Below are 23,632 nucleotides of genomic sequence, written 5' to 3'. Positions count from 1 at the left end.
TTGAAGTCCAGTGCTGGGCAATATCTTTCTTCCCCAACAGGATATCCAAACCCACCAAGTGTCTCTCAGACCTCCTGCCGCCCAACACCTCCAGTAGACCCATGACCTCGATCTGAGGCGAACAATCTATCTGCCTACCCAACACATCCGTCAAGATTCCCCGAAGGGGGGACCAGTATTGCTGTATTATGCGGTACAGCCAAATCACATGATAAAAATGTGTGTTATCAGTCTACGGCAAGCAGGTGTTAGCAGTTTATCTGCCTTCCAAAGCTGCTCTGGCGTAAAATCGGTTGTATGAAGAACATTTACTTGGTTCAAATGAAGCCTGGAGGAGATGGCCAACTCCAGGGGTGCCGTAAGTGCTTCTCTCTATTCCCCATCCTCTAATGCAACCACCCAGGCCTCCCAGCGAGTGCGAAGGACAAGGAATTAGTCAGGGGACTTGATGACCAGGGATTGGTAGATCTGGGAGACCCCCCACCCCCATCCCTCCTCGTTTTCCAAAAGTGACAAAAGAACCTTAACCTCCATAGGGCTAAACTCAGAGACCTCCATCAGAACGGGCTGGTGATAAGACAAGGCATGGCGAATCCACAGGAAGCGGAAGAACTGGGTGAGGTGTAGGTGGAAGTCGATCTTTTAGTTGGAGAAGGGGCATGTATTAGAACCCCCACACATCACCTAGATGGAAAATGCATGTTCCTAGTTTTAATCACAATTACCATTCTTAGAGGGCGAAAAACAGAATTTCTCAGCAGTACTGCTTCTCAGCAGGTTGCTGTAATTTGAATGCAGGTGTTCCTGTGCTTCTCAGCAGGTTGCTGTAATTTTAATGCAGGTTTTCTTGTGCTTCTCAGCAGGTTGCTGTATTTTTTTATTTTTTTTAAACAGAATTGTATTGACAGATTTCACAAATAGCGCAGCACCCTGCACTCCGGAGTTAACTGCCAATCAAATACATAACATCAAAGAATTAGCAATCACTGCATGGTTTTGTGTCCAAAAATAATATCATACTTAACAATGCTACAACCCCCCTCCCTCCCCAACCCCCAACTCCCTCCTTCCGGATCCCACCCCACCCGGTTGCACGACATCGTCTCATCTTTCCTACAAACCAGTTGTCATTCTAGAAATGTACACACACCTTCCATTGTGGCCCTTTTATAGTATCTCCAGAGCAGCCTCCCGCTCCACCGGAGGCTCCCGCCACAGGCCCCGATAGTCCGGCCATCTCTTCCATATCCTGTAAAGCTTACGCACCCGCACCTCTCCTCCCGCCCAAAGAAATCGCCCCATTGGCGGAACCAATGGGGCGAGATCGGGTAAGGGTGATTCTGTAATTGATAAAGCAATCGGGTGAGGGCCACCATTTTAAAAATGGCTGACCTGCCATAATTAGTGAGGGGCATTCGAGACCACGTCTTCATCTCCATCCGGACCGATCCCAAACTGGCACCAGGTTGCGCTCCTAGAAGAGCGTAGGAACCTCCGAAATAAACACTCCCAGGTATTTAATACCCCCAACTGCTACATGTAGCGTGGATGCCCAGTCCCCAACCCTGGTCTGCCCCCCAGCACCCACAGGGTCGATTTACGAGGGTTCAGGTATAGCCCAGAGGTTTTGCCAAATATCTGCATTATCTCAAGTATACGGGGCCCGATCTGCTAAGGTTTGTAAGAAAGAACAGTACATCATCAGCATAGAGGGCAATTCTATCTGACGGGCCTTTCTCCCACTCAAAACCACAAAGCTGCGCATCTATGCACACCCAAGCCGCCAATTGCTAGATGTCCAGGGCGAACAGGTACGGCGAGAGAGGGCAACCCTGCCTAGTGCCTCGCCCAATAGAAAATTTAGAAGAAATAGCCCCTGCCACCCTAACCGAGGCCGTCATATACAAGAGTCGCAAATAGGATAGGAAACGAGGCCCTAAGTTGAGCTGTGGCAAAAGCGCAAACAGGGAAACCCAGCTCAGTGAATCGAAGGCCCTGTCTATATCCGCTAGGAGAAGTGCCGCCTGCACCCCGGTATCTTGAACTGCCGCCACTGTTACATGGGCCCTGCGAATATTGTGTCTAGTTGCCCTATGGGGCATGAACCCGGCCTGATCAGGGTGGACGAGCTCCGCAATGTGGGGCAGGAGACCGTTAGCCAAAGCCTTAGCTAGAATTTTAGCCTCTACATTTAGTAGCGATATGGGCCTGTATGATGCATGTTGCTCCGGGGGTCTACCCGGCTTATGAAACACCACCACCTCAACATGTCTCCAATCTGCGGGGAGGCAGTCTCTCTCCCTAGCTTCTTCCAGTGCAACTCTATAATGCGTGCCTAGCTGCAGATGATATTTCTTATAAAACTCGCTTGGAAATCCATTGGGTCCTGGAGCCTTTCTGGTGTTAAGTTCCCCCAGGGCCCCTCCCAACTCCTCCGCCGTCAATGGGAGCTCGAGGCGCTCGCGCACCTCATCTGTCACCGCTCGTGGTGGCAAATCTGCGATAAATTTGTCTACCATATCTGCCGGGAGGCACTCACTCTGGGCATATGGATTTGCATAATATGTCGCAAAACTTTCAGCTAGCGCCCTCGGGTCTGTAATCGGGTCTCCAGCAGCATCTAGGATCCCTGGCAAGGTCTGTACCTGGAACGTGCTTTGGCAGAGCCGATGCAGCATCGTTCCTGACTTATCTCCCCACTGATAAATTCTGCTGCGCGTCGCTAGCCATACCTGACGCGTCTCTTCCAAGAGCAGGGACGCATAAGATTGCTGCACCAAGAGGAGTTGCCCCACCACCTGGCTTTCTCTATCTACACTACAGCGGCGCTCCAGGGCCTCTGTCTGCTGCGGCGATGATTTAATCCGCTTTACGCTGCCGGCGCGCAGTCGCACACCACGCAATGTCCACTCCCCGCAGCGTGGGCTTCAGGGCCTCCCACACCATCCCCGCACTTGTGACAGATCCAACATTCTCTACCAAGAAGTGTGCAATGGCCTCCCCCATGTGTTTCTGATAGTCCTCGTTTTGAAGGTGCATTGTAGAGAGGCGCCATCAAAATGGCTGCCACCCTCTATCTAGCGTTAATTCTATGATGACGGTGGAATGGTCTGAGAGCCCCCGCGGCAGAACAGCCGCCGACTCCACCTTGCCAATAACTGCTCGAGGCACAAATATATAATCTATCCTAGAAAAGGATTTGTGGACTGCAGACAGGTATGTGTATTCCCGCCCATGTGCATGTAGATACCGCCACGTGTCCACCCAATCCAAACTTCAGACTACGTCTCCTAGTTTAGTAGATGCTGTGGCCACCTGCCCACCACCAGGCCTATATCGGTCTGCCAGTCCATCCATGACATCATTCCAATCCCCCCCCACCACCGCTGGTGTCTCAGGAATATCAGCCCAGATTGCAAATAATTTCTCCACCAACAACCACTGCAGAGGAGGTGGAGCATACACACTACCCAGCACCAGGGCTTCCTCTCCCAGCCTACCCCTGATAAATATGTACCTACCCTGCGGATCAACCCATTGAGTGTAGTGAACATAGGAGAGTCTGCGGTGCACTAATATGGCCACCCCCCGGGAACCTCTAACAAAGCCCCCATGGTAAACCTGCTGGTAGCCAAAACGCTGCAAGCAAAGTGTTTTGTTGCCTAAGAGATGGGTTTCCTGCAGTAACAGGATATCAGCGCGCTCCCTTTTCGCCTGCCGCAAAACAGCTCCCCTCTTAACTTTGTCCAACATTCCCCGCACATTCCAGCTAAGGATACAAAGGGATGCCCTGGGGCCTAATGCCCTAGTCTCTGTACTTGCTATCTGGAAACCAGGAGAGGAATTGCCCAGACGACTTGCCACTGAGGTGTATACAAATGAACCATGGAGACTCCCCAATTATCGTGCAACCCTACCCAAACAAACCCCCCCTTTAAAACAAAGAACTGCCCCCCCCAACTCCCATTTCCCATCCCCATACCTCAAAAACACTGAAGTACCTGTCGCGGTATAGGTAGCCCCCGGCCCCAAACGTAGGGCTTGAGACTGGCCACACCAATGGATCCCTCTCAAACTGTCCATATACCCTACTCCCCCCCCCCCTCAAGCCCCAAACAGGGGGAAAAGGACCCGCCCCTCATACATCTCCCCCACCCCGCTGTTCCACAAACATCACATTCATCGTGCACCAAGAGTCTCTTCGGCCCCGGCTCACTCCCAGAGCTTCTCTACACTGGCGCCCCAGGCATACCGGTTACAGTGTAGTCACATGCATGTCAAAGTCCTCCCTGCCTGTGTGTCCGGTGGTCAGGGAACTACTATTGGAGGATCAGGGGCACCCTTTGAGCCTCTCGCCGTCCCCCCTGAATTGGAGTGCTTCCTGGATCTGGAACGCCAATTCCCTCTGCTCCGTGACCCCCTGGCAGTTTGCGAACGTGTTCCACTTTGCGAGGAGTCAGAGTCCAAGCCCGGCGGGGTATGCACCCTCACTTTGACTGTCTCGTCAGTCCATTGAAAGACCTCTTCCGGAGTATCAAAGAAGTGGGTGCGAGTCTGGAAAACCACCCTCAGGCGAGCCGGATAAAGCAGAGCATACGGGAGCTTGAGGTCCGGAAGGCACGCCTTTGCCGCCATAAACGACTGCCGCTGTTGTTGTACCAGTCGTGTGTAGTCCGGGAAGATGAGGATCCGCTGATTTTCATATAGGAGAGGATCCTTCGCCCTTGCCTGCTGTAAGATGGTGTCGCGGTCATGGTAGTTCAATAATTTGGCAATGACAGGCCGGGGACGGGCCCCCACGGGCGGCTTCTGAACGAGAGCCCTGTGTGCCCGTTCTATCACGAAACATCTTGATAGGGAGTCCGGGGGAGCCAGCTCTCCAGCCACTGAGCCAAGAATCTCTCCATGTTGCCCTTCTCACAGCCCTCCGGGAGCCCAACAAAACGCAGGTTATTCCGTCTGGCCCGCCTTTTCGCATCCTCAGCTCGGAGTGCTAAGTTCTTCTGGATAATCTCCATGCTGGCGACCTTGCGCTTCATGGTCGCCACATCATCCTCCACTCCCGAGATTCTGGTTTCCGCCTCCGTGATAAGGGCCACCACGTTGTGCAAGTCTTGGCGCAGTAGGGTTACGTCTGCTCCTACAGCCCCTATTTTCGCATCAAACATATCCCTGGATTGGGTTATGGCTGCCAACAGTTCTGCGTTATTCGGCCCCAGGTTCGGAGGACCCCCGGCAGCACTGGATCCTCCACTTGGCTCCGTATATTTATCAATAGGCCCGTGCTTCGTGATGCCTCCACCGCTCCCACCTCTCGTCATCCTGGGCGGCCGTCTGGGACACTTACTAGGAGCCTAGCCGTCTCGTCCACCAGCATCTTCTCTTCGCCACTCCGGGGTCCCCGATATGTGTGTAGACCCCCTCTCCGCTACAGGTCGGGCTCCCACAAGGCAGGCCAGCCCAGCCGTCCGATTCCAAGGCCCGCCACCCTTCGTCAAGATCGTCCGTAGAAGGGGCTACCGCCTCTCCCTCAGGCCACCAATAGGATTCCAATGTCATCAGCCAATGTGCGCCATTCCTTCCACCATGCCCGCCGCTCTTCACAGTTGCTGGGCGCATTCGCGCCCCGCAAATGGCACCAGAGCTTGGCCCCTCGATCCAGTGCCCAAATCCTCTCCTCTGGACAGCAGAGCAGTACGGGGAGACAGGATATGCAGTCGGATTAATGACGGGCTGTGTCTGCCATGATGGCGCGCTTAGCCACGCCCCAGGTTGCTGTAATTTTAATGCAGGTGTTCCTGTGCTTCTCAGCAGGTTGCTGTCATTTTAATGCAGGTGTTACAGTACTTCTCAGCAGGTTGCTGTACTTGTAATGCAGGTGTTCCTGTGCTTCTCAGCAGGGTGCTGTCATTTTAATGCAGGTGTTCCCGTACTTCTCAGCAAGTTGCTGTCATTTTAATGCAGGTGTTTCAGCACTTCCCAGCAGGTTGCTGTAATTTTAATGCAGGTGTTCCAGTAAGTCTCAGCAGGTTGCTGCCATTCATTTTAATGCAGGTGTTTCAGTACTTTTCAGCAGGTTGCTGTAATTTTAATGCAGGTGTTCCAGTACTTCTCAGCAGGTTGCTGTCATTTTAATACAGGTTTAAACAGGAGTGCCAGCACTTCTGAGCAGGTTGCTGTAATTTTAATGCAGGTGTCCCAGTCCTTCCCGGCAGATGCTTTCATTTTAATACAGGTGTCCCAGTACTTCTCGGCAGATGCTTTAATTTTACTACAGGTGTCCCAGTACTTCTCGGCAGATGCTTTCATTTTAATGCAGGTATTCCAGTACTTCTGAGCAGGTTGCTGTAATTTTACTACAGGTGTCTCAGTACTTCTCGGCAGATGGCTTCAATTTTACTACAGGTGTCCCAGTACTTCTCGGCAGATGGCTTCAATTTTACTACAGGTGTCCCAGTACTTCTTGGCAGATGCTTTCATTTTAATGCATGTGTTCCAGTACTTCTCAGCAGGTTACTGTAATTTTAAAACATGTGTTCCAGTACCCCTCAGCAGGTTGCTTCCATTTTAACACAAGTATTCCAGTTGGGAGACATCCTTTACATAGCATGCGATACATTACATGCCATTACAATGCGGTTGTTACACGGCCACGCTGTTACTACATCACAAACCATTACAACGCAAGTTGTTACAACGACTTGCTGTAGGTGGCAAAAGGTGTTGGATTTAAAATCCAACACCTTCCCTACTGTTGCACAGAGTGGAGTTGGAATAGTAAATTATATTATTCCAACATCCAGTGCCCCCTATAATACGTCCTAACGACGTGCGTTGTAAATGGTATGCGATGTAACATTGCATATTTATTCCAGTTACCAGCAGGTCCCTGTCATTTTAATGTTTGTGCTGCACCAGCTCTGCTCTCCTTTCTGTGAGCAGTACTGCCTCTCAGCAGAGCTGCTTACTTGTGCTATGTATGGTAGGACATGCACAGAATTCAACTCTGCTGTTCAGCGTGAACTGTAAGTGAATTCTAGTCTTCGTAGCAGTGCACCAGCATGTAACAGGCCTCGTGCTCTAGAGCGTGTGGGGTACTGTCAGCACGTTTGTCTAGAGAGCTACTGTAACTCTGAAGGAACAGTAACAACACTTTACGGCAAGCCAAGCGTTTCTACAGAGTTAGTTCGCTTTATGGCCTGCAAGAGCCTTACGGCCATGTGGACTTCTCAACGCAACATCATTCACATGACTCAAGACCTCCACGTTCGGAGGACTCGGGTCATCTGCCACCTACTTTGATACAGGACTTACAAGCCATGCTGGCAGACTATCGCCAGAGATTTCCTCCAACTCCAGTTACACCTGTTGTGCCGCCTGTGCCGGTTGAGATGCCAAGGCCTCCTCTACTGCAAGCCTCTTTATCACCAAGGCAGGACACAAATCCTATTCCCCAAGGTGACACAGATTCCTCTTCTTCTGACGAGGCTGATGGCAGGGAAGAGGGCGAGTTGCCAGATGTTACACCTACGGATCCGTGGAATGATTGTCATTCCCATGCCTTCACCGCCTACACCACACCTGTCAGATTCTCCGCCTGAGGATATTGGCGGATTTCACAACATTATGCAACGTGCGGCTACCAGGTTTGAATTGCCTGTCACAGTGGAGCAGTCTGACTGCTTTTTACACGACTTTAAGGAGGGATATCGGAGAATGACCAGGGCTATCCCAATAATTGACTACATATGGAAGGAGGGCCTCAACATCATGAAGACACCCGCTTTCATTCCGGCAGTCCTTCCAAGAATTGAGAAGAAGTATCGCGCGCCACTTGATACTCCATCTTGTTTAATAGGATACCCTCGGCCGGACTCGGTCATTTCTCAAGCGGCGCAACAAAGGTCCAAGAACCCTTCAGCTCCGATTTCAACGCCACCTGACAAAGAGGGCAGGAGACTGGATGCAATAGGAAAGAAGTTCTCTGCAAATGCAGCAGCCTCCATTAAGGCAGCTAATTCGTTAGCAATTCTGGCCCGTTATGATAGACAAATGTGGTCAGATCTGTCAGAATTCCTCGATCTGATTCCGGAAAATCGCCAACAGGAGGCACGTAAAATTGTACTTGAGGGAGAAAGAGCGGCAGCGGAGATCATTGATTGTGCCTTGATATATCTAACACCAATTTTCGACAACTGGCGGGAGCAGCAGTCCTCCGACGTCAAGGTTGGCTCAAGGCTACCTCCTTCAGACCTGAGGTCCAAACGAAGATTTTGGACATGGCGTATGATGGGGACTCACTCTTTGGCAAACACATTGATGATGCTTTGCTGGCTATCAAAACAGATACGGACACTGCCAAATCATTAGGTACCCTGCAGTACAGAAGGGGATCCTTTAGAGGAGCGTGAGGCCGTGGTTATTCCTCCATAGGGAATTATTCCAACCAGCAAAATCGACAGTACCAGTCACAGTACAAGCAGCCGTACTATCAGTCATCCTACAGACAGCTCCTTCTGGTGGTTTCTCTTGCCAGGGAGGTAAACGGCACTCGAACAATCAAGGGCGTGATACCAACAAGCGCCAATGAGCTTTGCCGGACTTCAGTCATTCATCCTCCCCTGCCCGTGGGCGCCAAGATTTCCGCCTTTTTTCAACAATGGCGGAGCATAACTTCGGATCAGTGGGTCCTGGATCTTGTCAGGAATGGACACACTCTGGAGTTTTTGCAAAAACCACCAACAGTGCCGCCCAGGGGTCCACCTCCCCTTCGTCTTCACTTATTGTTCAAAGAAGCCTTAAAGATGCTACACAAGAACGCGATAGAACGAATTCCCTCTACTCAGAAAGGGAAGGGGTTTTATTCTCGCTTCTTCCTCGTAGAGAAAAATTCAGGAGAGTGGCGTCCAATTTTGGATCTGCGCAAGCTCAACAAATATCTGAAGAAACAGAGTTTTCGCATGGTAACACTAACAGATATTCTGAATTGTCTCAACAAAGGGGACTTTATAGCTTCTCTGGACCTGGAAGACGCCTACTTCCACATCCCTATCCATCCCAAACACCGCAAATACCTGAGGTTTGCAGTGGCTGGCGTCCATTTTCAATTCAAGGTGCTCCCATTCGGCCTGAAATCAGCACCGAGAATTTTTACCAAGTGTTTAGCGCCGGTAGCGGCCATGCTGAGGTCTCAGGGAATGCAGGTGTTCCCTTACCTCGACGACTGGCTCCTAAAAGGACCATCAAAGAACTCCACAAACGAAGCAGTCAAGAGAACCCTTTCTCTATTCTCCAAGCTGGACTGACCCTCAATGCAAACAAATCTCAACTCCAACCCCGGCAGGAATTAACCTTTCTGGGAGCGGTGTTGGACACACGCCAGTGCAAGGCGTTCTTGAGTCAAGAGCAGCAAACCAAACTGTTAAACCTGGCAAAACAGATATTTGCAAGACGGTCTCTTTCGGTCCGAACATTTGCTTCCCTTCTAGGGATGTGCTCATCTGCAATCAGTCTCATCCCCATGGCAAGACTCAGAATGAGGCAACTGCAGGAAGAATTACATCGGCAGTGGAAGCAAGCGGACGGGTCGTTCGACGACCGCATCAAAGTTACATCCAAGATGAAGCAAGCCCTTCTTTGGTGGTCAAAGAAACACAATTTGTCGCCAGGTCTTACATTTCTCCACGACATACCGGAGTTCACCCTGACAACGGATGCTTCCATGGAAGGTTGGGGAGGTCACCTCCAGGACCTTCAGGTTCATGGGCGGTGGTCTCTTCAGTATCAGCAGAAACATATCAACAGCCTGGAGCTGAGAGCCATTTTTCTGTCCCTACAAGCCTTCCTTCCGCGGATTGCGAATTCGTCAGTCCTGGTGCGCACAGACAACACCACCAGCATGTACTATATAAACAAGCAGGGGGAACAAAATCTCTATCCCTCTCGCTGGACGCTCAGGAAATGTGGGAGTGGGTCCTACACCACGGCACATCCCTCAGAGCAGAACATGTGCAAGGTGTCAAGAACTCTCTAGCCGACAACCTCAGCGGGACTTTCACAAGCTGTCACGAATGGGAACTCGAGCAACAGCAAGTGGAGAGGAATTTTCAAATATGGGGCACACCAACTCTGGATCTGTTTGCTACGCAGCAGAACCGCAAATGCCCGTTTTACGCCAGCAGGTTCCCTCAACAGGGATCAAGGGGAAATGCCCTTTTAATGAGATGGTCCAGAATATTTGCATACGCTTATCCTCCGATCTCACTCATTCCGAGGATACTGCAGAAGATGAAGAGGGAACATTGCACTCTCATCCTCATTGCTCCCCGTTGGCCAAGACAGTATTGGTTTCAGGAACTCCTTCAACTCTCCAGCAGCCTCCACTTCGTCTCAAGCCGACAGTGTCGATGTTAACGAGAGAGGGAGGCCAGATCCGACATCCGGACCCTCAATCTGTGCACTTGCACGCCTGGCTCCTGACTTCCTAGAGTTCAAGGATCTTAACATCTCCCCAGATTGCAGAGCGATTCTATCACAAGCCCGTGCGCAAAGTACCATCAGGACATATCGTTTTAAGTGGAAGCGATTTTGTTCCTGATGTGGAGAAAATAATGTCCATCCACTCCAGGCTCCACCTGAGGACATCCTTCCTTATTTACTGTCTTTAGCTAAAGCAGGTCTGGTTTTCTCGTCCATTAAGGTACATCTGGCGGCGATATCCAGATTCAGAAAGAGTTCCAACAAACCATCATTATGTTCATCTTCATTGGTCAAGCAATTCCTTAGAGGGTTACTCAGAGCTTTTCCTCCAGTTCGGCCCCCCCCTCCGGAGTGGGACCTCAATATTGTTCTATCCCAACTGTTAAAGAGGCCTTTTGAACCCATTCACAGAGCGGAGCTGAAGTTCTTAACTTGGAAAGTGGCTATTTTACTAGCTCTTACTTCCGCCCGCAGAGTCAGTGAGATGCAAGCCTTCACGATTACACATCCTTTCTTACAATTTTCTAAGGACTTGGTGACTCTTAGAACTAATCCAAAGTTCATCCCGAAGGTACCGACCCAATTCCACATCAATCAGCCTGTCAAGCTCAGAACTTTTTTCCCGGATCCTAATACTCCGGCAGAAAAGGTATTACATTCCTTAGATGTGAAACGATGCCTTAAGTTTTATCTTCAAAAGACAAAGGACATACGCAAATCTAGTCAGCTTTTTGTTGCTTATGGCCAAGCCACTTTGGGTCAAGCTGTAACAAAGGCGACTATAGCTAGATGGTTGTCATCTACAATTCTCTTCTGTCACGAAAAAGCTAACAAACCTTTAACAAGAAAGGTTAAAGCGCATTCCACCAGAACGATGTCCGCGTCGACGGCCCTTTTCGCTGGAGGTACGCTGGAGAATATTTGACGCGCTGCTACGTGGAAAAGTGTGCACACTTTTACAAAGCACTACTGTCTGCAGTCGGCAACTCATGATGACACAGCGGTTGGAGAGGCGGTGCTGCGGCATCTCCTTCACTAAGGTTAGATTTCTTATATATGCATTTCATTGCACTGTTCTAATATTTTCAAATGCTGTCCTATTCTATAATGTACTATCTGAAGGTTTTTTAATGCATATGTTATGTTAACATGTTTGTGCTCTATAACCTTCCAGGTTGTGTGGGGATGGTTACGTTTTATTTTGTCTCCCACCTTCCTCTAACGAAAGACATGATGTCACTGCTTGCTACTCTGATTCAGGCATGTGAATCTATGAAAGATACCCCAATACTGGATAAGAAAACAAGTTACTTACCTGTAACTACAGTTATCCAGTATTGGTATCTTTCATAGATTCACATGCACCCACCCTCCTCCCCGGCAGGGCAGTTCTTTATTATGGATACTTACTTCTCACTTGTGCTGGGAAAATCTGAGGAGAACTGCCTGGGCTGGGAAGGTTCTAGAGGGTGAGGACAGCTGATTGGCTGAGACTATTTTCAGGTCTTTTTACATAATGAGGTAGATAGGCTGCTACGTTTTGGGCCTATTTAGGCCTTTCAGTCTTTTCCAGCCTACTACAAAAATAATTTAGGCACTGCTATGGTATATATTTTTACCGTGGGACTCCCGCCTCGACGACGGGGAATGATTCAGGCATGTGAATCTATGAAAGAGACCAATACTGGATAACTGTAGTTACAGGTAAGTAACATGTTTTCTTATTTTTCATGTAGTCAATTGAACATAGCTTGTGCCATGTCTCTCTACCAGGTGATTCTCCTTGTGTTGCCTATGTTTGTGCATGCTTCCCCTAAGCTTACAGTGTAGACATAGAAGGTCCAAAGAAGGCAGGTGTCAAAGAAACCTGACACAAACGTTATGCACATTTATACATGCTAGTGCCTCAAACTCAGAACTTTTGGCTTTCCCAAGGCTTGCTATTATTAGATCGGGGCATTAGTTCACTATTTATAATAAGTCTGGGTATCTGGTTAGACGACAGGCTTTCAATGGAAGTGCAGGCAAATTCCCTAGCTGTAAAATGCTTCAGTAGTCTCAGACTTTTAGGGAAAGGGTTAGATCTTCTGTTCTGGTAGCACAGAGACTCATCCTCCAGGACCTGACAATCCCTCAGGATTACTGAAAGTCCCTATATTTAGGGTCTGATGCTATGTGAAGAAAAGGATAAAAACCATTTAAAATGCTGCTGCCCGTTTCCTTCTTAAAATCCCAAGACACCTGTCCAAAAGGATGGCCTTTGTTGACCTCCATTGGCTATCCATAGAGCATCGAGTTTGAATTAAATCTCTGTGCATTACCTGCAGGGCCTTTTACAGGAAGGGGACTCAAATTCTTGATGCCTTTATCAAGCCATATAACCCTGGCAGATATCTAAAGTTTGCAATTTCCTCTTTTGCAATGACACCCAGATTTTGTAGATCCAGATGGGAAAGCCTGGGAAAACCTCTACCCCACAAAGTGGTTACCCAGAAATATCTCCAACATTCCTAGGGAAAGTTAGCGCATAATAAGCGGGGAGGAGCCATTGGGACGGGGGATAACGAAGGGCAGATACTTAGCTGTCTGCCATGCTGGGACAGGGCTCATTCAGGGATTCCCAATGTCACCAACCTGGGTTGGTGGTCCTAACAAGTGGTCATCCCCTTTGGAGTCCCTATTTTCTGGGTATTTACTACCTATGACTCTTTTGTATCATCTGCATCTCAATTCACTTTGGGGGGCGCTCTGAAAAGGATATCTATAATGAATCTACTCACCTGTGGCTCTACTCTATCTACCCCTACTCTGCACCACAGAGAACATGGGTCCCTAGGGTCCTTTCCACACTCCACAGAAGACTCCTCCATGTTATAAGGTGGAAGGAAGGAGATTTATCTCTGGTCCTCCTACCAGGGCACAGTGATCACCATCCCAGGACACCCCCACGTCGCACAGCCCACCAGCTGCAGGCACGTCTCGCCCCCAGCGCCACAGGTCCACCCCTGACCTCGGTGCCCGCTCGCTGCTGCTCGCTCTTTTTGCCCGTTTTTTACCGTTTTTTGACCCTCTGTGGCCAGTTTTCAGTGTTCTGTATTGATTTACTGCTTATTTACTGTTTAGTGCTTTCTTTCTGTGAAGTAGGTTTTATTGCGCTTTGTCTTTTGTCACTGCTCCCCTGGTGTGACCCGCTTCCCGCCGCTGCTCCCTCGCGGCCCGCCCCTTTTCTTTTCTGTTAACCCCAATGGCCCCCCTGCTCCCGCCTCCCAGCTGCTCCTCCCTCCCACTTTGCCTTAAATGGAACCCGCGCGTACGCGCAGAGTTCACGCGCAGCAGGCGCGCCGATTGTGCGCCGAAGGCGCGCCAAAGGCAAGCCCGTCTGCGCCTGGACCGCGCCCAGCGCCAGGACCCCTGACCCTCGACGATGCCAGCCCACACGACGGACTTAGGACGCCGCCACCCTCAACGCACTCAAACCCGACCGGAACCCCGTCTGCTACCGAGCCACCCCGAAACGCACCCACGGACCCTTCAGCTGCCAAGCCTGCAAGTTCACCTGCCTCTGGACCTGCACCGCACCCAAAAGACCAGGTACCAGCAAAAGCCACCTCAAGTCCATCCTGCTCAACACCCGCTCTGTCCACAGACACGCCGTCGAACTCTGGAAACTGCTCGACACAACATCACCAGACGTCGCCTTCCTCACGGAAACCTGGATGAACGCCTCCTCAGCGCCCGTCATCGCCATAGCCATCCCGGACGGATACAAGATCACCCGGAGGGACCGCGTCAACCAGACCGGAGGAGGCATCGCCATCGTCCACAGGAACACCATCCACATCACGACCAACTCCGACGACACCTTCACCGCCGCCTAGCACCTCCACTTCCAGATACACACCGACCCCAAGACCACCCTCAGAGGCACTCTCATCTACAGACCTCTGGGACCACGCACACAATTCAGCGAAGACATCGCAGACTTCATCAGCCCGCACGCCCTCCCCTCCGCTGACTACATCCTCCTAGGGGACCTCAACTTCCACCTGGAAAAAAACAATGACACCAACACCACCACCCTGCTGGACAACCTCGCCAACCTCGGACTCAAGCAACTGGTGAACACCGCCACCCACTACGCTGGCCACACGCTTGATCCCGTCTTCTCCTCCAGCAAGCACATCTCCTTCAACCACTCCACCGGACTTCATTGGACGGATCACAGCTGCGTCCACTTCAGCTTCAGAAGAACCATGACCCACCACCACCCGCAACAGGTTCCACACAGGAGCTAGAGCAAGATCACCGCCGATCAGCTCACCACCTCCCTCAGCCTGAACCCTCCCGCCAGCGCAACAGACCCCAATGAAGCAGCCCGCACCTTCACACAGAGGCTTACCAACTGCGCCGACGACCTCGCACCACTGAAGAACCCTCCCAGCAGACCCGGCAGCAAGAAAGCCTCCTGGTTCACCGACGAACTCAAAACATCCAAGAAAAACTGCTGCACCCTTGAAAAAGCCTGGCGCCACGACCAGACCACAGAAAACATGACTGCCCTCAAGAACGCCACCCGCGAACACCACCAGCTGATCCGCACCACCAAAAGGACAACATTCAAAGACCGACTGGACAACAACACCCACAACAGCAAGGAACTCTTCAGCATCGTAAAAGAGTTCTCCAACCCCAACGCCGGAAACAACAACATCACACCCTCGCAAGACCTCTGCGACTCACTCGCCACCTTCTTCCACAAAAAGATCGCCGACATACACAACAGCTTCGGCGCACAGACCAGGCACCCAACCACCGAGCCAACGCCCCCCACCACCACCCTCTGCAACTGGACCCCGGTCAGCACCGAAGACACCACCCGCACGATGAACACCATCCACTCCGGATCACCAACCGACCCCTGCCCCCACCACGTCTTCAACAAGGCCGACTCCATCATCGCACCCCAACTCCGGGACATCATCAACATCTCCTTCAACACCGCCACCTTCCCGGAGAGCTGGAAGCACGCCGAGCTCAGCGCCCTCCTGAAGAAACCAACAGCGGACCCCACCGACCTCAAGAACTTCCGCCCCATCTCGCTCTTCCCTTTTCCTGCCAAAGTCATCGAGAAGACCGTCGACGGACAGCTCGCCGCCTTCCTCGAGACAAACGGATCCCTCGACCCTTCGCAGTCCGGCTTCCGAGCCAACCACAGCACCGAGACTGCCCTCATCGCAGCCACCGACGACATCAGATCCCTGCTCGACAACGGGGAAACAGCCGCCCTCATCCTCCTGGACCTATCTGCGGCGTTCGACACTGTCTGCCACCGCACCCTAGTACAACGCCTCAGCAACATCGGAATCCAAGGGAAGGCTCTGGAGTAGATCATCTCGTTCCTCGCCGGAAGAACCCAGAGAGTCCGCCTCCCCCCGTTCAGATCCGAGGCCACCGAAGTCATCTGCGGCGTACCACAAGGATCCTCACTCAGCCCCACCCTCTTCAACGTCTACATGAGCCCCCTCGCAGCCATCGCACGCCAATACAACCTCAACATCATCTCCTACGCGGACTACACCCAGCTGATCCTCTCCCTCACCAACGACCCCGCCACCGCCACAGCCAGCCTACACGAAGGGATGAAAGACGTCGCCGAGTGGATGAAGAACAGCCGCCTGAAACTGAACTCAGACAAGACGGAAGTCCTCATCCTGGGATCATCGCCCTCCGCCTGGGACAACTCCTGGTGGCCCCCTGTCCTGGGCACCACCCCCAAGCCAACGGACCACGCACGAAACCTGGGCTTCATCCTGGACTCCTCCCTCTCGATGACCAGACAAGTCAACGCTGTATCGTCATCGTGCTTCAACACCTTGCGCATGCTCCGTAAGATCTTCCGATGGATCCCCACCGAAACCAGGAAGACAGTCACCCAGGCACTCGTCACCAGCCGACTGGACTACGGGAACACCCTCTACGCGGGAACCACTGCCAAACTACAGAAAAGACTCCAGCGCATACAGAACGCCTCCGCACGACTCATCCTGGACATCCCTCGCCACAGCCACATCTCGACCCACCTGAGAGACCTGCACTGGCTCCCCGTCAACAAGAGGATCACGTTCAGACTCCTCACCCACGCACACAAGGCTCTCCACGACATGGGCCCGAAGTACCTCAACAGCCGCCTCACTTTCTACACACCCACCCGCCAGCTACGATCGGCCAGCCTCGCCCTCGCCGCCATACCACGCATTCGCAGAGTCACCACTGGAGGAAGATCCTTCTCCTACCTGGTGGCCAAGACATGGAACTCCCTCCCCATCCACCTACGGCTGACCCAGGACCACCTCTCCTTCAGGAAACAACTCAAGACCTGGCTTTTCGAGCAGTAACGGACCCCTCCCCCCAGCGCCTTGAGACCCTACTGGGTGAGTAGCGCGCTATTCAAATTGCTGATTGATTGATTGATCCCCTGCCCACCTTATCCCTAATATCCCCCTTCTTCAGGCCCAAAGGCTGTTAAGGCGGAAACAGCCTTTACTCTGAAGCTTTTACTTCGTATTACATTTTACATGAATTTTTTACATTAAGGATTGTTGGCACGCAAGTCTTTACAACGCAAGATAAAACCGCACATTTGAGGGTATTTTCTCCCCCTATTCCCCCAAATTATTTAATGTTCAAATAATACCAAACCTTTAAACGACAAAGGCAATTAATTACATATATTAAGATTTAATGTATAATTTTTTAACAGCAAGTGGCAATGTTAGACTGTGTCAAGATTTTTCAGAAATAGTAAGTGTGGTAAAAGTATGCTTGGTCGTTGAATGCGAGGTGAAGGTGTTTGTAATGTGAGCGAATGAAAATTTTTGGTAGTGGTTTATGTTGTAAAATCGGTGATGTAAAGATGCGCGTGGTGAAGTAAGGCGTGGTAATGTCATACAACCCCCTGCTGGCTTAGCTCCTACAGATCAGAAGACAATTGGAACTGACTAAAAGTTTCTACTCTCACGCACTTTTTTTCACACACTGACACTTCCCAGTGACTCTAATCAATAATGCACCTTTAGGCAGTGCCCCTCATCCAGACTCAACCAAGGCTTAACCTGTGGCCAGATTTTTCCTATGTGACCACCTGAGCCTGACCAACCAGCTCTTGCAATCCTAGATAGACATAGCAACATACTCTCTCGATTCCCTGGCACTCTGTGTCGACATGGGACCCAGCCTTCACACAGAGGCACTCACACACTGTGACTGATAGTGTCCTGCATCTGATTGCCGTGTGTGCATGGTTGTCTGATTTTGTGTTGCTTTGTGTCTGCAGGGATGGCTGTATGTGGGGTGTCCTGTGAGCATTAGTCTATGTAAGTTGGATCTACATCACTTTGTGTATGACTGGTGCTCTGCATACGCTTTACAGAAGTTAGAGCTATTGACTTTGGCACTGATTCCTCGGTTTTTGTGAAGTTAAGACACTTTAGTTTTTAAAGGTTCCCTTACTATACCGACCTCTCATATTTCGCACCTTCTAGTTCTTTCCTCGTGGTTTAAATCCCAGTTCTGACTTCCAAGACGACACTGAAAGCAAAATGCACTCTTAACCTAGTCAAAATTGATTTCACAGAAGGTTCTTTGTTTGAGACCAAGCTGTTTTATATCAGCTGCCAAAGAGACCGAGGAATTTGATATTTCGGTGCATTCTTTATTTTCGAGCACACTGGAATCGAGCAGACTTTGAGATTGTATGAATCAAAGGTGTTTATAATTTAAAATTAACTTCAGCTATTAATTCTCCATTTTTGACTGATAGTGTTGAAGCTGTTCTTAAACTGGTGCGTAGTGCGGCTTTGCAAGTACCCTTTGCACACTTTGTGGTAGGCGGGTTCCTAAGCACCAATGAAACGCCTGGACGCCCCCAGCTTAAGGTGACCAATGTAACTTCCTTTTCATTATTTGGTTTCAGTGCCATCACCAGTCAGCAACTTCAGTGTAATCAACAGGAACGAGACCTCCCTGACCCTGCTGTGGATGGTGCCCACAGACCAGACCCAGACCAGCTACACTTATACGGTGGTGGTGGTGGGAACCATGAAAAATGTAACCTTTCCTTCAAGTGTTAGTGGTGGAGCTCAGCAGACCGGGATCATATCTGGCCTTAATCCAGGGGTCTCGTATAACCTCAACATTACCAGCAACACAGCTAATGGCGTCATGAGCACCGCAGTGACCATCAAGGACGCAACGACAAGTAAGTGCCAGGTTTTAGATATTGTTTGGGTGAGGACCTGATGGTCTTTTTTTAAGTTTGTCAGCACCTCCCACTGACTGTTTTACTGATTTGTGGGTAATGGGGCAGCAAATAACAAAACTTTAGTAAAGGGCCTAAGGGATATTTAAAGACCAGCCTAGGTAATATCCCTACGGAAAATTACATGAACAACAAGCAAACCTAGGGGTCTCTATAGGAAAGTATCATAGAAATTTCTATTTCTTTAACCCAACGTCGAGCATCGTACGTCTAGTTAGAGTTGAGACTAAAAAGTTCTTGCAAGACCCAAAAAACCCAAAAAGAGTGACCACCAGTGATTGTAGATCAGAAAGCCTTTTGTAGGATTCCCATCAAAAGACTTGTGATGATCAATGTTATCATTTGGTCATCCTTAGGGTCGTATGTCTCTAGATCATTGAGACAAGGGACGTACCCTGTGGTGGAGAAGGGTTCAGACCCGCAATCACTGTTGGACCAAACAATATTGATCTAATGGGATCTAGTGCAGTGCAAAAATGATAAGGAGTGGTGAATTAAAATAGGATAGAGAACCTAAAGCCGGAATTTTTAATAGGGAAGGGCTCTTCCTGTTTAAAACCAAGAACAGTGCAATATCATGGCAGTTCAAACAAATATCTGCAAAGGGGCCAACATGTTTCAGCCTAATGGGACAAAGGGACCCAGGCTTTCTTCAGGGCCTCTGTTCTCAAAAATAATGCTACTGCATATAGTGTGGATAATATGCCAAAGCAAAATTAGCAAAAAACAAACGTGAAAAGCATTCTTTAACAGCAAAGGATATGTATTTCTCCAACGTCTGTTAAATCTCCTCCGTGACAACTGGTGTATTAATCACATCTACAACAGAAGAGAACATACAGTGATCACTCTATAAGGGTTAATTGTGCAGGATCACATGTCCAAAGCAAAGCACAGAAAGGACATGATGTACTCACCCAGCTTGTCCGGGGAACAGACCTCACCTCTCCTGGACCTGGCTCAGGACTTGTGAGACCCCGCTCTATGAAAGTGAAACAACCAGACCTTAGATGCTGCAGAGAGAATATATAAATCTATTCTGCTCTGTCTTGTATATACTTGGTACAGGTTAAATTATCTAGTTCACTACCAGAGGATACTCCCTATCATGGTCCAGTAGCCCTGGATCAATCCTCCAAGGCACAAACCACTTGGATTCCAGTGTAGCAGTCAGGATGTCATACTAAGTAACAAAGACTAAAGTCTTAAGGTCCCTGTCTAGCAGTAGTCGCCCTTAAGAGCAGCGTCCAGTGATACAAACCCTTGCAAAAGACCTGCTATGTGAGTCTACTTGAAGGTAGTACTTGAACTGCTAGAAAAGTGTAAAGTAGTTAATCTAGCGACTGGCTTACCTGTCTGTCGTTGCCTCTGGCCGGTACTGAGTCAGGGGGAGGCAACGATCGGAACAGGTACCGCCCTTATGACTGGTCCAGGACAAGCCTGTCAGCCAATCAGTATGGGTAATGTATTTCATAGACACCTTATATAGCAATCAAACATACAAACTTAATTTCACCTGAGCATAACTTACTGAATACTCCATGGATGCTGCCCATGAATCACGAAAAAACGCGAATGCTTGGCGCAGGAGAAAAGGAGAAAAAACAATCTCATCCAGTCGATAAACAACAAGCGTCCTCTCGCGATACCTTCAGAACTACAAAGTGACGTTATAACATGGACGTCTGTAGTTCCGCCGGTCACGTAGGCGCTGAAGGTTAGGACTTCACATAATGTAGGACTCCTTATAAACATACTAATTATAGTGGCCAGCATGAGTCAAAACCAGCAAATAAACGATGTAAAAAAAGCGCTTCATCAGGCTATTATAGAAAGGAGTCCCTTCACGCTGGCTGCGGGACTACAGAATGACGTCATACCTCGAACGTCTGTAGTTCCGCAAGCAAACAGCGGGGGTAGTAGATCGCATCACACAATCGGTCTCGCCACCGAGATTACAGAGACAGCCATCCAACCCAGTAAAGCTGAAAAAAGGCCACTCTAGTGCAGAAACATGGACACGTTCAAGAGCAAGTAGGCAACAAGTAGGCAACTCATGAACCTGCATGAATTTCCAAGTAATGAATGTAGTGATTTAGAACAGGATTGGTCTCATTACAAATCACGACTTGCCAGGCACTCATGCCACAGTTAAATCATCAGAGAGTTGTATCAGCCACACAGGATCAGAGACATCCCACATTCCTAGATGTGTCTTGAAAATCAGAAATAGACAATCCGTCAGTACTAGTTCTTAAATGCTCAACTCATATTAACTGCCCGGATAGTCTAGTGCTGTTGTTCTAGGTTGTAATACAGACAACAGTTAGAAGCAATGTTTAGAAGATCTTATTGAAGACTAAACCAAGGAATTTCATCGTTCAGTCCTCTAATGTCTGTGTGTAGTTTGAAAACCCATTTCTGTTCCTTTAGGAACAGAAATCTTGGAACGTCACTTATGTGTATAGGAATGAAAGGTTTTTCAAGAACTGTCCATGAAAAATCCGATTTGTCATGATTCATTTGTATGAAATGTTTGGTTAGTTTGGAAACACTTTTCTTACACCGAAAGGTGCTTTTGTGTTCCAACATCCGGATATGGACCTTTCTGGTGGTCATACCGATATATCTTTCATTACATGGGGAAGTCAGTTGATAAATAAGATTTGTACTGTTACAATTCGTGAAGTGTCTTAGCTCCCATGGCCGGGTGGTACCAATATCAATGTTAGTTGTCTTGCATGTCTGTGAGCAAACCGAGCATGCCCCACACGGATGATGTCCAGTCACTGATTTGTGGGTAATGGGGCAGCACCAGTGTGGAAGAGCAATTTTTTTTATTTTTAAATAAAGTATTCGTATTGGATTTCAGAGATATAAAACATACCTGCAAATAGAGAAAGCATAACAAAGTAAAGACAAACAGCGACGATCACCGATCAAAGAGCAATAGAGGGATCCACATCATATTCCCATGAACCCAAAATGTTCCCACCGTATACCCCATATTCCACAATGTTTTTGTGGTCAGCCACGATCTGTGTACGCTGGCTCCTCCATCTTTGAACACCAGTCCGTGGATTGTGCCACACATGCAAATCGGGGCAGCCTTTGAAGTCCAGTGCTGGGCAATATCTTGCTTCCCCAACAGGATATCCAAACCCACCAAGTCGCTCCGGCGTAAAATAGGTTGTATGAAGAACATTTGCTTGGTTCAAACGAAGCCGCGAGGAGACGGCCTACTCCAGGGGTGCCATAAGTGCTTCTCTCTATTCCCCATCCTCCAATGCAACCACTCAGGCCTCCCAGCGAATGCGAAGGACCAGGAATATGTCAGAGGGATTAATGACCAGGGACTGGTAGATCTGGGAGACCCCCCTTTGTCCCAGCAGTGACAAAAGGACCTTAGCCTACATAGGGCTAAACTCAGGTACTTCCATCAGAACGGGTTGGTGATAAGACAAGGCATGGCGGATCCGCAGGAGGTGGAAGAACTGGGTGTGGTGTAGGTGGAAGTCGATCTGTAAGTTGGAGAAGTGGCATGTATTAGAACCCCCACACATCACCTAGAAGGAAAATGCATGTTCCTACTAGTTTTAATCACAATTCTTAGAGGGAGAAAAACTGAATTTCTCAGCAGTACTGCTTTTCAGCAGTTTGCTGTCTTTTTAATGCAGGTGTGCCAGGACTTCTCAGTAGGTTGCTGTAATTTTAATGCAGGTGTTCCAGGTCTTCTCAGCAGGTTGCTGAAATTATAATGCAGCTGTTCCAGTAAGTCTCCGCTGGGTGCTGCCATTTTAATGCAGGTGTTTTAGTACTTCTCAGCAGGTTGCTGTCATTTTTATTCAGGTTTAAACAGGTGAGCAGGTTGCTGTAATTTTAATGCAGGTGTTCCAGTACTTCTCAGCAGGTTGCTGCCATTTTAATATAGGTGTTCCAGTACCCCTCTGCAGGTTGCTTCCATTTTAACACAAGTATTCCAGTGGGGAGACATCCTTTACATTGCATGCCATACATTGCATGCCATTATAACGCGGTCGTTACAACGACCTCGTTGTTACATCGCAAACCATTACAACGCAAATTGTTACAACGACTTGCTGTAGGTGGCAGAAAATGTTGGATTTAAAACCTAACACTTTCCCTTCTGTTGAACAGAGAGGAGTTGGAATAGTAAATTATATTATTCCAGCATCCAGTGCCCCCTACAGCAAGTCGTTGTAACGACTTGCGTGGTAAACGGTATGCGATATAACATTACATATTTATTCCAGTTACCAGCAGGTCCCTGTCATTTTAATGTTACTGCTCCAGCAGCCCTGCTCCACTTTCTGTGAGCAGTACTGCCTCTCAGCAGAGCTGCTTACTTGTGCTATGTATGGTAGGACATACACAGAATTCAAGTTTGCTGTTCAGCGTGAGCTGTAATTGAATTCTACTCTTCGTAGCAGTGCACCAGCATGTAACAGGCCTCATGCTCTAGAGCGTGTGGGGGGTACTGTCAGCACGTTTGTCTAGAGAACTACTGTAACTCTGAAGGAACAGTAACAACACTTTACGGCAAGCCAAGCGTTTCTACAGAGTTAGTTCGCTTTATGGGTTGCTGTTGCACGTTCATCCCCGCAGGGCCACTGTAGTGATGAATGTCCACACGTGGATTTATTTCCAGAACGTTTATTCAGTTACAAACCAAAGGTGCTCCCAGCTTGACAGGACCTGAACTCAAAGCATTCTAATGCCGTCTCCAGAGACAGCTGCGGTCATACCAAGAGGGCAGGAATGGGGAGGGGGGGAACTGGGATAGTGGAAGGTACCAATAGCCAAGTTACAACACAT

At 49.3% G+C, this 23,632-nt stretch overlaps 1 protein-coding gene across 1 annotated transcript in view; it reads left to right on the top strand.

Annotated features, from left to right (window-relative positions):
- PTPRH (protein tyrosine phosphatase receptor type H) overlaps positions 1-23,632 on the top strand; it is a 779,225-nt gene that overhangs the window by 471,443 nt on the left and 284,150 nt on the right. The window contains exon 13 of the mRNA XM_078655031.1: positions 18,452-18,736. Coding sequence (XP_078511157.1) covers positions 18,452-18,736 — 285 coding nt within the window. The remainder of the gene's footprint in view (positions 1-18,451; positions 18,737-23,632) is intronic.

Source organism: Lissotriton helveticus, chromosome 7 (genome assembly GCF_964261635.1).
Source record: "Lissotriton helveticus chromosome 7, aLisHel1.1, whole genome shotgun sequence".
NCBI lineage: Eukaryota > Metazoa > Chordata > Amphibia > Caudata > Salamandridae > Lissotriton > Lissotriton helveticus.
Note: the sequence above shows the minus strand (reverse complement) of the source record. Positions and strands in the feature narration are given on the sequence as shown.